The 13,830-nt window shown below is 53.4% G+C and overlaps 2 protein-coding genes across 2 annotated transcripts; both read right to left on the reverse strand.

The window, feature by feature from the left end:
- Positions 1-7,403: 7,403 nt before the first annotated feature.
- J4E92_009867 (uncharacterized protein) lies at positions 7,404-8,693 on the reverse strand (the record flags this gene model as incomplete). The annotated part of the gene is made up of 3 exons (XM_051501209.1): positions 7,404-7,489; positions 7,541-7,813; positions 7,865-8,693. 3 exons carry the CDS (start codon positions 8,691-8,693, stop codon positions 7,404-7,406), a joined length of 1,188 nt encoding a protein of 395 aa, XP_051348594.1.
- A 3,710-nt stretch (positions 8,694-12,403) lies between these two features.
- On the reverse strand, positions 12,404-13,595 carry MRP9 (37S ribosomal protein S9, mitochondrial; the record flags this gene model as incomplete). The annotated part of the gene is made up of 2 exons (XM_051501210.1): positions 12,404-12,495; positions 12,692-13,595. The coding sequence occupies 2 exons, from the start codon at positions 13,593-13,595 to the stop codon at positions 12,404-12,406; spliced, it is 996 nt and encodes a 331-aa protein (XP_051348595.1).
- Between the last annotated feature and the right edge of the window lie 235 nt (positions 13,596-13,830).

Below are 13,830 nucleotides of genomic sequence, written 5' to 3' on the forward strand. Positions count from 1 at the left end.
GCTCGCTCGCTCGCTCGTTTCGTTGTTTCCTTCTGCCGGTTCTCCTCACCACTCGTTCCTCCGGGAGACCGGCTAACACGGCATCACGACGCCCATCCTCAACATCGCTATCATGGCCCCTTTCCAATTCGGAGATTTGGGCACAATATGCAACTATGCGAAAGTTAAATACGAAGAGCGGGCGGAGACGAAGAGGCGTCGCAGCTACAGACGCTCGTCCAGCGACCCCACCATGAACGCTACTATACGCAAACCCCACGGCAAACTACACAAACCGCCCAAAATACAGTCGCTACATGAAAGAAAAGAGCGTCCACGCAATAAGTTGCAGAAATCTAGACCGCAGAGTGTTGTTGGGGTGGTTAGGCCGCCTGTTAATTTCTTCGCGCTGGAATACGATCCTTATCCGTATAATACGCAACCGAGTCAGTTTTTGGGCGTCTACTCCAGTATCGATACTGTGACCGCGGCTGCGTTTCGACATGGCGCGTATACGTTTTCAAGAGAAGGGTTGTTGGATGGAAGCGAGTACCTGAGTCCGACGGGTCGCATCAAGATTGTTTCGCACGCGATACAGAGTGTGGGTGTTTCGGCTGCGGTGCCGGGGGATAGGGCTAGCAAGAAGTTCGACGATGGGGTTATGAGGCTGGATATTCCGCATCCGCTCAGTCAGCCGGCGCCGCGGTTCGACAGTCAACAGGATCTTGGCAAGCAGGACATCAGCAAGGATGCAGTCTTCCTGGCGCTTCATGAAGGGCCGAAGAGTGCGTACTGCATTGGGATGTTTACGAGCAAGACCCTGGCATGGGGTGCTTGTTTGAAAGACAAGGCGTGGCTGGAGTGGTCGGACCCGCTGACTGAGGAAGAGAGGAGTGTTGAGGAGAACGATATGCCGCGGGTTTCTGCCAGGCTCGTGGGAAGCGGACGACATGCGTGGTTTGTGAGGGCTTTTGAGGTCGATGGAAGGTGAGGCGGACGACCGAAAATGCGACTTCACTCACGCCGAGCACTGTGCGCTACACTGACCGCACCGCCACGACATCGCCACGGCAAGCTCGAAGAACCGATCAGCGAGCAGATATACGGCCTTCTCAGACGACCATCATGGGCGAAATAACGCGACGAACCGCAATGCTACATATCGAAAGCCGCAATAGCGGCAATATACATCAGCCGGGGTTTTGGTGGGATATGTGCTACGTATGCTAGCGTCCGCAAAACATCGTCGCGATGATGGAGATCATCGTCATGTAGATATTTTGTCGAAGATCTCCAAAGTACAATCCATACGAAGCATGGCACTGCTGGTTCCCAGGAAGCAGCCCGGAAATCATCCTGGGGTTCATGGAGTGTTTTGGTAAATCCAGCGTTGACCGTAGAGATGCAGGAGGAGGCTTCCAGGAAATATAATAGATCCCTTTTATAGACTATAACGACATGTCGCCTTGGCAGCTCTCTTCTTGCTCGCTCGCATATGGTTTCCCATGACAATATTCAGTTTCTTCAGAGGAACATGCGTTACATCTTTCTTTGTTTCGATGAATTTTGTGGAAGCCATACTACCGTCACATCGGCAATCTGGGAATGACGACCTCATCTCGCCGCCGACATACTTTCTGTTCCATGATCTTTTTAGAATTCCCTAACCACGGGTCATGGCTTCAGTGCCTTCTATTTTTGGTAAGGGAAGCGGTGGTAATGGAAGATGTGAGAAGAATAGAGAGTCAATTTATAGACGACGTGGATCGAGAGACCGACACATGACTGCAGAACTGGTGTCTTTAGGCAGGAGAGGAAACCATACGAAGTTGGTATCCATCTTTTTGGTTAGAAGAGCAGCGCAGACACTTTCGAGAGGCGAGACAGCCTTTTGGAACCCGAGACTGAGGAGATATTAGTCCGAGTAGCTCACTGTTAGACGAAGAGAAGATGCCGGTCAACATGACAGAATGCTACGTCTGTTTTGGATGGAAAGAGGAAGGCAGGCACATGTATTTCTTCAGTCTCTCATTTTTTAACAACAGAAGCAGGTAAAGGTGTCGTCTCCCCATCTTGCCGTGTATGTATTTATACAGCGCATCAATGCCGAGACATGTGTTCAGCGCATAAAGTCTTTGGAAAAGAGAGGAGAATCGACGCGACATGGCAGTCTCTAGTCGAAATTTTGGTCGAAAAAAAGAGGAAAGTCACATGCCACATTTTGTTTGATGTTTTGGTATTAGAGTGTGGAAAGGTGTCTTGCTTGCTTCTCCCAGGAAGTGTGCTTATATACCCTTTTGCGCTAGTGTGATGACATTGAAACGGACATGGTGCGAACTGCACAGCGGAAACGCTGCACATGATGGTGTTGCCATCTATTTTGAACATGAAGGTATCACAGCATACAGGCTATGGTTCTGAATTTGAGTGAAGGCAACGCGCTGACACATGGACTCTTTGTTTCAATGTTTTGGATACGTGTATACATGAGAGTGCGCTTATTCACCCTCGTCATACTAACTAGCGAATGCAGTTATAGTCATCGTATCCGAATCGCGCGAACTTTGGAGAGATGGGAATACGGAAGCGCTCAACATTCCCTTCCGTGGTGTATATTTATTTTGGGGGACTGACGGTCGGAGCAGTCATTCGCCATGTCGTCATTGGTTTTCGCGAAGGAATGAAATGTGGGATGATTGTTAGACGCAAGATAGAGCCTTCTCGGACCATGTGCGCTTTTGTGCTCTGATTTGGAGAGAAGCCGCCGACATAGGACAGATCGAAAACGTTTTTGGAAGAAGGCAAAACTCACATGCCAACGCTCTCAAGTCGTTTCGGAAGATTAAATTGCCAGATAGGTTGGTAAAAGAGAAAGGAAGAAGCAGTTCAGGCGAGCTTATATAGCTGTCTCCTAGCCAGAGCCTCCTTTTCGCAGCACATGATCACGTGGACATGGCAACTTGTTGTGCTCACATGGTAATGTCAGCGATAGCTCTTGGAAAGCTTCCACAGCCGATGAGAAGAGCGACATCACACACAACTCATCGATTTTGCGACAGTCCGTCCTCATAAGCTGGATATCTTTGAGTTTTGATCGCTATGCGCTAGGCCATGTGCACAACACGCTGGAGGACATTGGAACAAATTGGACATTGTTTGTACAGCCACTTCCGTCATGTTGCGTTTCTCGCAGGACTTTTGGTGTGCCGACACTCCGCATACCTGGAATGCGGGAGATTTTAAGGAGGCGAAGAAGAGAGCGAACACATGACTTCAAGTGATACGAATTTTGAACAGGGAGAGAGCCGCACATGGACGGACTTCAGGTGCATTTTGAAGAGTACATCTTGGGGAGTAATGTAAGACAGTAGACAGCCGATGGTATCGAAACTGTGTAAAGCTCTAATCCACTGGCTCGGATGAGCGAAACGCGAGCGAAGAGGAGACTCATGTGACGAGAAGGTGTTTGGTTTTGGAAGAGAGCGATCTTCTCATACTATCGACATTCCATCGATTTGAAAGACCTGGTTTCGAGGTGTGGTTTGGAAGAGAAGAGAAGCAGCAGGCTTGAGAGACTTTATACACCTTCTCGCAGGTAGTGTGGAGACAGAACGAATATAAAGACAGTGCATAGAGCTTAAATGTCGTGTTTCTGAAATATACGGCGATCAATAATATAGTATAGGGATACAAGCTCATGCATGCCATTGTGGCCTCTGGACACGAGTTTCGTTCTGGCGGTTTTCTCGCGACACTGCTCTGCGATCCATTGTCTTCGTAGGTCATTCGATTCTGCTGGCCAACATGGTTGCATAGTCTCAAAGTTTTGGATGTGGGAAGAGCAACCAGCAAGACGAGTCTCATCCACAATGCCTCAAGTGGTTTTGAGAGAAAGCGCAGAGGCAACATGACAATGTACGATGCCACATTTGATGGATAATAGGTGGACAATGTTGTGGTAAGAGAAAGGAAAGAGATGCAACGGTTGAGGTGTTTATATACACACCAGCTATGCTAGTGGCGGTCAAAGGTATAGCTTGGTTCGCAGTGTTTGTTTGTAGTTGCAATGCAGACACAGCAACCGGGAAAGACATGACTTCGTAAGGTCTGAGTTTCGATCGAAGCTGGCAACAACATGATGCGTTGTAATGGCGATTTTGAAGTAGTTGAGTGAACAAGAAGTCGGATCTCAGTTCTTATGGGTAGGATCATTGCATTTTTTTGGTAGTTTGGAGAATGGCGAAGCACACATGCGTCAATCGACAGTATTTTTTGGAGGCAGCGAGCAGACCACACATGCAAAGTCTGTCCATTGCTTTTGGAGAGAAAGTACAATTTTTCAGTAATAGATGAGGGAAGAGAGGAAGGCTTGCAAGAGGCGTATTTATATTGATTTCATGGACTTGGCAGGATGTACTTGGTAACGGCTTGACGCGGAACGATAGACTCCGAATACATCGAATTCATTTGAATGTCTTTGGTGTTGGTAATCCGCGAACACTCGCGCTGCGTTAATGTTATCGATGGTATATAGTCTGAGAGCTCTTTTGAAGTTCCAACTTGCTCTCATGACCGAGAACTTAGATGGAGTGACTAGTTGAAAAGCAAAAGTTCGTTCTGGTGTGACGATGTGAGAATCGTATTACTCGAAAAGAATACATCACACTTCGGAGACGTAACATTGATTCTCGCTTTCTTTTACGTACATCGTGTCGTCGAAATACACCATTGGCTTACGCTGCTGACACGATCAGTGTGACTGTGTGCCGACAGCGTCTCGTATTGCTGACTGAACGAGAGTTTTGTGGATACCGCAATGTGGCGACGCGGGTACAACATGCGACTTCCCGAACGCACGCCTACTCCACCTGCAGAACCGGGTACGACACCAACGAGGTCCTGTGCCTGGTGGCTGCCACGCCAATATGTCAGAGCTTATAGTTTCCGAACCTGGATCGCCAGAGGCGCATGTCAATCTGTAGGTGGCCGCCGATCGCCTATTGATATCGCAGCCCGTGCGACGTATACGAAATATGACTATGGTGTTGTTGAGAGACAACAACCCGCGATCGACATGTCGTGGTCGTTTGTAATATGGCAGGGTGGTCAGACGGACAGCGGAGGGTAGAACAGTGTCGGCTGAGCGAGGCGGCCGTCGTTTCTGCAGCGATCATGCGCAGCAAAGCAGGAGTGCGGTGTGGTTACCAGCTCATTGGGCCTGTACAAGGTAGCATGTTCTGATGGGTAACTGCATTGACAGCTCGCGATGGTGCAGGGTTCCACACCCCCTTGCGTAGCCATGTGTTCGAGAAGCCGGAGAGATCGCATTCTCTGAGTTTCCCCTGGCGCTATCGTGATGAGATCACGAGTCAGATGGGCGTATGTGTATCTCGACAGAGCGTGTTCTTCCAATGATCCCACCCTTGCATCATGCGTGATAGGCAGCCTCATGCGCTCGATCGACCGGGGTGTGTCCGTGTTGAGCATGCAGAGAGTATGCCGCTTGGGGCTTGCGGAGAGTTGTGCAGCCGAATACAATGAAGCTGCATCGCGAGATGCGAAAGGTGGCTGCAGGATCGAAGGCGTCCACACTCGCTGCTTCTTCGGCGTTCATGTACAATTGAGGAGCTGATGTGCTCCCAGGTGCAGGGAGACGAGCCGGTCGTCTCCCGCTATCAGGGTCCTCGGCTGCGCAATCATTGGCGGTTGATCTGGTTGCTGGATCTCGAGGCGTCCCGGTGGCTAAAAGACGCGAGAGTGATGACTTCAGCCCATCACAAAAGCAGGTGCGTACCCTGGACGCAAGGCACGCGCAATGCTAGGGCATATCAGCATTGCCAGGGCAAAGTATTGAATATTGAAGGAAGCGGGGCAGTGCGACGGCAGCGCTTCACGCGATAATTACCACCGCGTCCTCTGCAAGGCTTGGTCCCAATTGCGAACGGACCTGTTTGAAGATGAAAATATGAAACTGCGAGTGTCAATTACTCAAGCGGGGTAGCTGCAAATATTGAGATGCTGCACCTATATCCCGATCTCGTAAGATCGCCGTCAGTGTTCAATAGCCGGCATGCGCCATGATGTGCTGCAAGGTCTTAATGTCCTTGTGATAAGATGTGATCACCTAGAGGCGCTTGTTAGCGATGATTGTGGCGCCTGCGTCGATCCGGTTTTCTGTTCCCGTAGCTCCAGCTGGAGGTCAGATCTTGCTTTTGACACGGCCCAAGCCTCAAAATATGCGTGAGGCGCTAACACTGCGTCGCCAAGTCGCCGTGCATGATCGCCTTCCCTTTATCGGCTCAAGGCGTCGAATGATGAGTAAGTGCAGCGGATGCCTTCGCATTTGTCAACATGCGAGGCTGCAATGGCGCCTGTGGGTCGAGTTGGGATGCGTAAAGTGAGGCGAGAAGGAACGGATACCCTTGCGGACCAGGGAAAGTACGACCAGAACTTGGAAGAGCGACTCCACCATATAGAATCCTTCAGAACAGCGCTTCAGTTTACCTCGGGAACAAGGATGTCTGCAATGAAGCCATGTAATTCTAGTACAAATTCTATACTACAGTTGCTGCCCAACCACGTCGTTGCATCGGACCCGGGAACCCGACCGTTGATGACAGTTGTCGTTCCCGCCCTACCACCTCAGGCTCGGAGAACTGCCTCGTTGCCGCCCAATGCGGAGACGAGGTGTTGTTCTCTGGTCGAGACTTCGAGTGTCTTCGTTGCGAATTCACCGGAAGCTGCGAGGGCGCAAGGACGATCCGGTGGTATCCACATGCATTCGTGCCGGCTCTATCGATTGTCCTTCCACCTCATTAACCCATGCGTCATAATACACTCCGTAAGATATCCTCAGCGCCCGCGCCGGATCATCTGTTCCAGCGTCAAAACCCAATAGCAAAAGCAATCAAGTACAGATGCTCGTAGATGCACGTATCCATGTCGTCAACATGAACCATGCGTGCCATTGCGTTCGTACCATAACCCTTCCCCACTTTTCCCCAATGCGAACACAAAAGACGAACAAGAGAATGGCCTGAGAAAAGGCTGAAAAAGAAAAGTGAAGACGTGACTCAAAGCCATAATGCTCGACGACTGCGAAAAACCATGGATGCAAATGTTGGACAGAAGGAAAAACCGATGCAGATTGACTTCCGCAAGAAGCGGTCGATGTTCCTCGGCGTCCCAATGGCTGTGGAAGGAAAACCAATACGAGACACCCTGAGAACAGTATATGTACAAAAAGAAGCAAGTGAAGTCGTCTCGAATGCGCTGGATGAGCGCGTAGTGCGGGTATAAGCGTGCGCATGGACGGTCTGTAGCAAGCCTCTCGAGATGAGGGTCAATGCGCTGACAGGATGGCGCTCGGGAGCGGCACTGCGATCAGCCACGAGGAAGATCGTCGCGACTAGAACTTGCTAAGATCATCGCCGTCGCGCTGTGGAGGTGGGTCGTTGTACAGATGGACCAGCGCCGACTTCTTCGAGGAGGTCCATGCAGGAAGTCAACACTGCGCAACGTTAGTATTGTGATCAGGCAATGAAGGCAATGTGGTACTGACTCGCTACGATTTCCTCTTCCCATACTCCCATTTGGTAGTCAACGAGGCCGTGCTTCTCCATGCTGTCGCAGTTCTTGACAAGTTGAGTGCCCATCTTCTCGAGGAATTCCCAATCGATGAGTGATTTGGGAGGCTGCGGTCGCTGGCCCGTGGTGGTCATCTCCTGCGTCATGGTCTTCTGCTTCTGCAGCGTGGAGAGCCAGCAGGTGTTGAACTCTTCCCACAGCTGCAGGCGCTGTTGGTAGTAGGTTTCGTCGTCGCGTACTAGGCCTGCTGCGGTCAATTCAGTTCCTCGTTCGATAATGCGCACACCGGGGAACTTACCCAAAGTCTCGGCCCAGTGCAACAGCCAGTCGGACATTCTGAGGAGCAGTGTGCCAGCTTCGGCGAGGCGGCCGTCACGGACATGCTCAAACGTCTTCTTCAGCTCGTTCTGGTAGTTTCGATAGAAGTCGTCGTACTCGTTGCCGCTATTGGCCTGGGGCTCGCTGTAGTTGCCCTGGGAATAGCCGCCCTGGGAAGGCGCCTGATGGGGGTCTGTCATGCCAGCGGCAGTGAAGGCGGGCGCAAGGGCTTCTCGTCCGACCTGAGCTTGGGGAGCGGAATAGCCTAATGAGGGATACTGGGAAGGAACGTTTTGCGCCGCGATGGCAGAGGCAGGTGCGCTCGTGGGCCCGCTCTCATAGTATTGGGGTTGTGCCACGCCAAAGCCGGTGCTCAGGACCTGTATAGCCGAGTCCCTGTTCTGCTGGTACTGTTCCACAGGCTCATACTGCGAAGAAGGCTGCGCCGCGGCCTGGGCGCCCGGCACGCTGTACATGATGTTCTGGCCGTAGGGCGAGTACTGCTGGGGCGCACGCTGGGCCTGTTGTTGCTGGTCGGCGGCATAGTCCTGGGCGCCATAGGCTACGGCAGAGGGCTGAATCGACGAGCCAAACTGTGCACCTTCACCGTAAGCGTAACCGTAACCCTGAGAGCTGGCGCGACTTCCGGAAGAGGGGACGGATGTGGGTGGGGCAGGTGCTGTCAAGGGCGGCTGCCTGAAGCGATCGGGTGCGCTTACCACTGGATACGATGCCTGTGGTGGAAGGAGCGTGCCTTGCTGGCTTGCGTAACCTGAGGGAGTATGCCGTGGCCGGCGGTCATTGTCCATCCCAACCAGCCCGCCTTTATACTGCAGACTGAAGGGGGGTTCGAGAGCCCGGTACCCCGAGGGCGAGACTGGCGGCGTCGCGTAATTGGCCAGCTTGCAGACTTGCGGGATGTAGGTGGTGGAGGGCCGGCGCAAGAGGTGGAGAGGCGAAGGCGCAGGTGTAGTCGACGTATGCGCGGACTGATGGAAGAGATGCGGTTTGGGGCGGGGTGCGTGAGAGGACCAGAAAGAGTTGATGGGTGATGCGGGCCAATGGTGGTAGATGTATGACGTCCGAAATTGGAAGACGAGATGCTCCCAGGTCCAGATGGTTTGGATATAAACACGGCCCTGACGCGTCGACGAGCGACCAATGCAGCCCAATGATGCAGGAAAAGAAGCTCGCGCAAGAGCCTCGGCCAGCCACCAGGATATCCTCGCTCCGCCTGCAGCAAGATGACTGCAATGCAATGCTCAGACGTCCGGGATTGGTCCTCCCGATGCGGTAATGTTGGAGAAAATGTGTGCGCCGTGTGGATCAGCTAAACACGTAGCCACTAGGTGACAGCGAAATTGTCCGGTAGATGCAGGCGTGGAGAACCCTGTGTGGGATGGGCTGGTGGTGAGGCGACGCTTATGCGTGAGATGTTTGAAGGGTAGTCCTTGCAAACAGATCAGTGTTCCAACGAGTCGGACGGAGTAGTGGCCGGCCTAGGAGATGGTCTCAAACAATCTAACGTCTGCGTTGCGGTAGCTCAACGGCCTAAACGTACGCTGGCGTTCTTCACGATGCAGTGTCTTGGGGCGCACTGGGCGAGCGGGAGTACATGCAGAGACGAATGAAGCGTTCGGTCCGAGACAGGACTGAAAGTGCGACGGATGCTAAGATTGTAATCGGATCGGTTGCACTGGACCGACGGATGAAGTGAAAGGCTCTGTTATAAGAGGCGTGTGAGTTCGACGTCAGTTCACGGCTGGCGCAGATGCTCACAGGGATGCAAGTGGGGGAGGGTGGTGTGGTCGCCGATGGTAGCCAGGCTGGAGGAGGGCAGAAAGAGACGTGGGCGGGAAGTGATGCAGTCGCGCTACATTGGGAGAGCATCGGGCAGTGTGGGAAGCAAAAAGGAAGTAGTTCGCAAGCCACGCCGGCGAACAGACTGTAAATACTTGGACCAGGGTGTTGAAGCTAGAGGAGAAAACAATGGTGGGTACCTGAGAAGTGGGTGTGGCTGCAGGTCGGGCGAGCGAGGGCTGACGAGTAAGACGACTCTACCAGCTCTGGATGACAGCGACCATGCGAAGTCTCCGATTTCCGATATGGCCAGGGCGGGGCTAGCAGTACCCTGTCTGCCATGGTTACGGATCGCCCATGGTGGATCTGCAGGCGTCTGGGCAGCCACACTGCAGGGCAGCATCGCGTTTGCTATGCGTGACCACTCGATGCCGGCGATACGAGGGCGCTGTCAGCGCCAGCACGACGACAAAAACCACCAACTCCATCGTGGCTTCCTTCTTCTTGCTCTTCGGCGCAACCAGATGGCGATTCCCGCCCCGCGGCTCCACAGCGGCCAAATGTCGCAGCTGGCTGCTGGCCCAGGAACTGCTCCTCTCACCCAGCTGGGCTTGGCGGCAGACAGTGACCACGCGCCACATGGCATTTGTCCGCCAGTACGCGTGAAGAGCTGTAGGACAAAGGGGCCCGACGCACCGTGGGAAGACTAACCTTCAGGAGCGCGTTTCCGCCATGTTTCATGCCGCAGGCGTCCTTCGGCTCTTGAGGCGCCCTCTCCTGCTGCCAAATCACCAAACGGATGTCGAACTTGGATAGCCTCACGGCCGGCAGTGTCTCGTGTAGGTAGGTGCTGACAGGTGGGAGTGAGAAGGTTTAGGGGCTATCTCGGGCTCCAAACTCGATCCGTCCTTTCATCTCTGCAGCGCTGCAAGTTCCCGTCCACGCGCAGGGATCTCTCGCCTGTGGTCGATCTTGCCTTGGGCCACTTCACCCATCAGCCTCACTCGTCGATCCTGATCCTGCGAATGGGGACCTTCCCTTTCGAACTCGTGGACTGACGCACACTCACTCAAGCCGCGACCTCGCGACCTCGCCATGCCTTCTCCACGCTGCGACTCCTCGAATCTTACATGTGCGGTACGGTGGGGCTCTAGCGCCATCTCGGTCGCTCCTGCCGGCAAACCTCACTGGTTCTTGCCGCGAACCTTCCGTCATTTTTTCAACACGGCACGCTGCAAACGCTACCCACCGCCGCAGGCCGTTTATTCAGGCTAAGAGCACGCCTTGCGCTGTCACTGACACTTCAATTGCACGCTCTGGCGCGCCATACGCCGCGCGCGCGACTGTCCGGAACATTGCGCCATGAATGCCTGTTCACGTGCTCACCGAAGACTGCAATCTTCTGGAAGCTTTGCAAAGGCGCACAGCATGGCTCTGCAGGACACAGCCATCGCGTCACGAAACCAATGTCGTTCAACTTGCCCGCTTTGGTGCGATCACTGTCCAGACGAGTGCGTCATTCGGTACGGATGGCGATCATCAGGTGGCCCTGGCTTCCGCATCAACCTCCACCACCGCGCTTCGTGAAATGATCAAGGACCACGGCGAACATGCTTCGAGAAGGTTTCACTTCGTTCGACAAACGTCTGACTCGCACTCCGCTGCGACCACCTGGCAAAGTCTCGGGCGAATGCCGTGCTCGACCGTTTACGCGTCGTGCGGGACACGCGACAAGGAGTCAAACAGGGAGCTACCTTTTCCAACGAAGATCCAAACGGCAGCCCATCTTCTAGTGCCAAAGTCTTCTCATGCCTCCTGCCACATAACGTTTGTCCGCGACATGATCCGGAACGACCGAAAAGCAAGTGCAAGCGGATATAGCACAGACGTCGTGGTTCAAATATCATTGGCCGCCCTATGACCATGTCCAAAATAGAACATCGTGAAACGAGTCAGGGACGATCACCGCAACTCTGCGCCCGCGATCAGCCGGTCATATGTTGACTCTTGTCGCATGTGCCACCGGCAATAATAATTGGCCTGAGCATCTTGCTGTTGCAAAACTCACAATGCACATTTGCCTATCTAGGGTCTTGGTCGAAAAGCAGTCATGAATGCGAATGCGAGTTTAGCGCAAACAGAAACACATCAGGAAGGCATAAGTTATCGCATCAGTATTGAGTGCATTGCGTGCTGGTGGTGGCGCAGCCATTCATGCGATATACATTTGCTTCCTCTTAGCAAAGTGGTCTTCAACAGCTGTCAGGAACGGACCGAGAAAGCAATAACAGACAGTAGTGAAGCAAGGTTGAACCTGCATACTTGCTCGACATGAGACTGAACCAGGGAAGAAGCATAGTCAGCAGGGCAGAGCGGCACAAGGTTCAAGGCCTTGTGTTTCTGGACACACTTGATCGAAAAGCATGACCCTGTCCGGGCAATGCCGCACCAGATGAGGATCGTGTGAGCACATGGCCGTTTGGGTTGCGACATTGACAATCAGGCGAAGAATTGGTCATCTCCACGTGTCGTATGTACAGCACCCTGTTCCATGCAAACAGCGACAAGGTACCGAGAGTAACATCAACACTTGCTTGGACATACACGACGAAATCGAAGCACATTCAACAGACGGCGTCTTGACATGTCTCATCTTACACTTGGCCAGGCTGACACTGCAGACGACTAGCGATAAAAGGATAGTATACACACAAGCAGCTCATCGCTTGACCCAGGTGGGCATCTTTCGCGCCTTGACGTGACCTGGCTTCTTCCTTTCCACCTTCCTTGGGTCGCGCGTTATGGTTCCAGCTAAGGAGCAGTCAGCAATTGGATCCGGAATGCGCAGGCGAGACATGTTTGGGATCATCCAGGGGTGTTGACTGCGTTTTGAGGCGTAGACGTGGGCATGTGTCAGCCGCGAGGGCTGCATAGACAATGCGCATGGAACGACAGAACAAGCAATGCTGGATTGCAAAAGGCACGGATAAAGAAAACATCGACTCACCTCGTCGCAGCGCAGGCTTCAGCGCGGGTTCATGGACCAGCAATGACTTCGCTACAGCTAGAGTCATTGCTTCCGCCTGGCCAGTCAGGCCACCACCCTGCACCAGAGCAAAGACGTTGTACTTGTCAAGACGCTGAGTAGCCTTGAGGGCCCAGACAGCGCTCTCGCGGTGATGCAGCCGCCCGAAGAACTCTGAGAGGGACTTGCCGTTGACGAGCACTTCACCCTCGCCTTCTACCAGCCAAGCCACAGCAGACGACGTTTTTCTCCGCCCAACGCCCTTGGCACGCCCAAGCTCATCAATCACGCCAGGCTTCGGAACAATGTCACCGGGCTGGTTGGGCTTCTTGTACCGCAGCATCGCCTGCACAACCTCGTCGGGCATGAGCGCGGGGTGAATGCAGTTGAGTCTCCGCAGTATTTGCAGCATCCTGTGATACCGCGCCGTCTTTACCGGCTCGTTGGTCATGATGCGATACTGCTCGATCGTCTTCCAGGCCACCTTGGGTGCCTCTGCGGGCGGTATAACAGGCAATGTAGCGACTTTTCGAAGGAGAGCGGAGAGGGAGAGGAAGTCGTCGGTGAAGGTGGGCTTTGCGCTGAAGTAGGACGGCGATGCTGGGACGACGCGCAGTGTTCGTAGGGAGTCCTTCTTTTCGCCCTTCTTGCCGCTGCCTTTTGTCGTCGCTTCCAACTCGATTTCGGGGGCCGCTGTGAATGGTTCCCGTATCTCTTCCTCTGTAACCTCTGCACGTCGCACGGCTGTCGTCGAGATGCATCTCCGTACTGTGGGTTGGAAGCTCCGTTGAGCATATCGCATCGTGCGTTCGCACTGGGGCCGCGGTCGACTCCCCAGGGCATCGGCCGCCCTCCAAAGACTCCTTGAAAACTCCCTGCTTGCCATTGCGCCTCTGGTTGACAGCGAATGCACCGTGGTAGCGCTGTCAAAGAAATGCCACCTGCCACAACTGACGACGATGGATGCACGAGCCACCTGCAGAGGCTTAGCGGCTAGACTGAAATTACGTGGACTGTGCACGCAAAGTTCCTACAGCCCCTCCCTCAACCCAACCAGCTTTTTCTTCACAACTCCTGTCTTCCACACACTGATTGTTAAGCTCAACCACGAACTCTACAAT

Source organism: Alternaria infectoria, assembly GCF_024043175.1.
Source record: "Alternaria infectoria strain BMP 0036 chromosome Unknown scaffold_28, whole genome shotgun sequence".
In the NCBI taxonomy this organism is placed as follows: domain Eukaryota; kingdom Fungi; phylum Ascomycota; class Dothideomycetes; order Pleosporales; family Pleosporaceae; genus Alternaria; species Alternaria infectoria.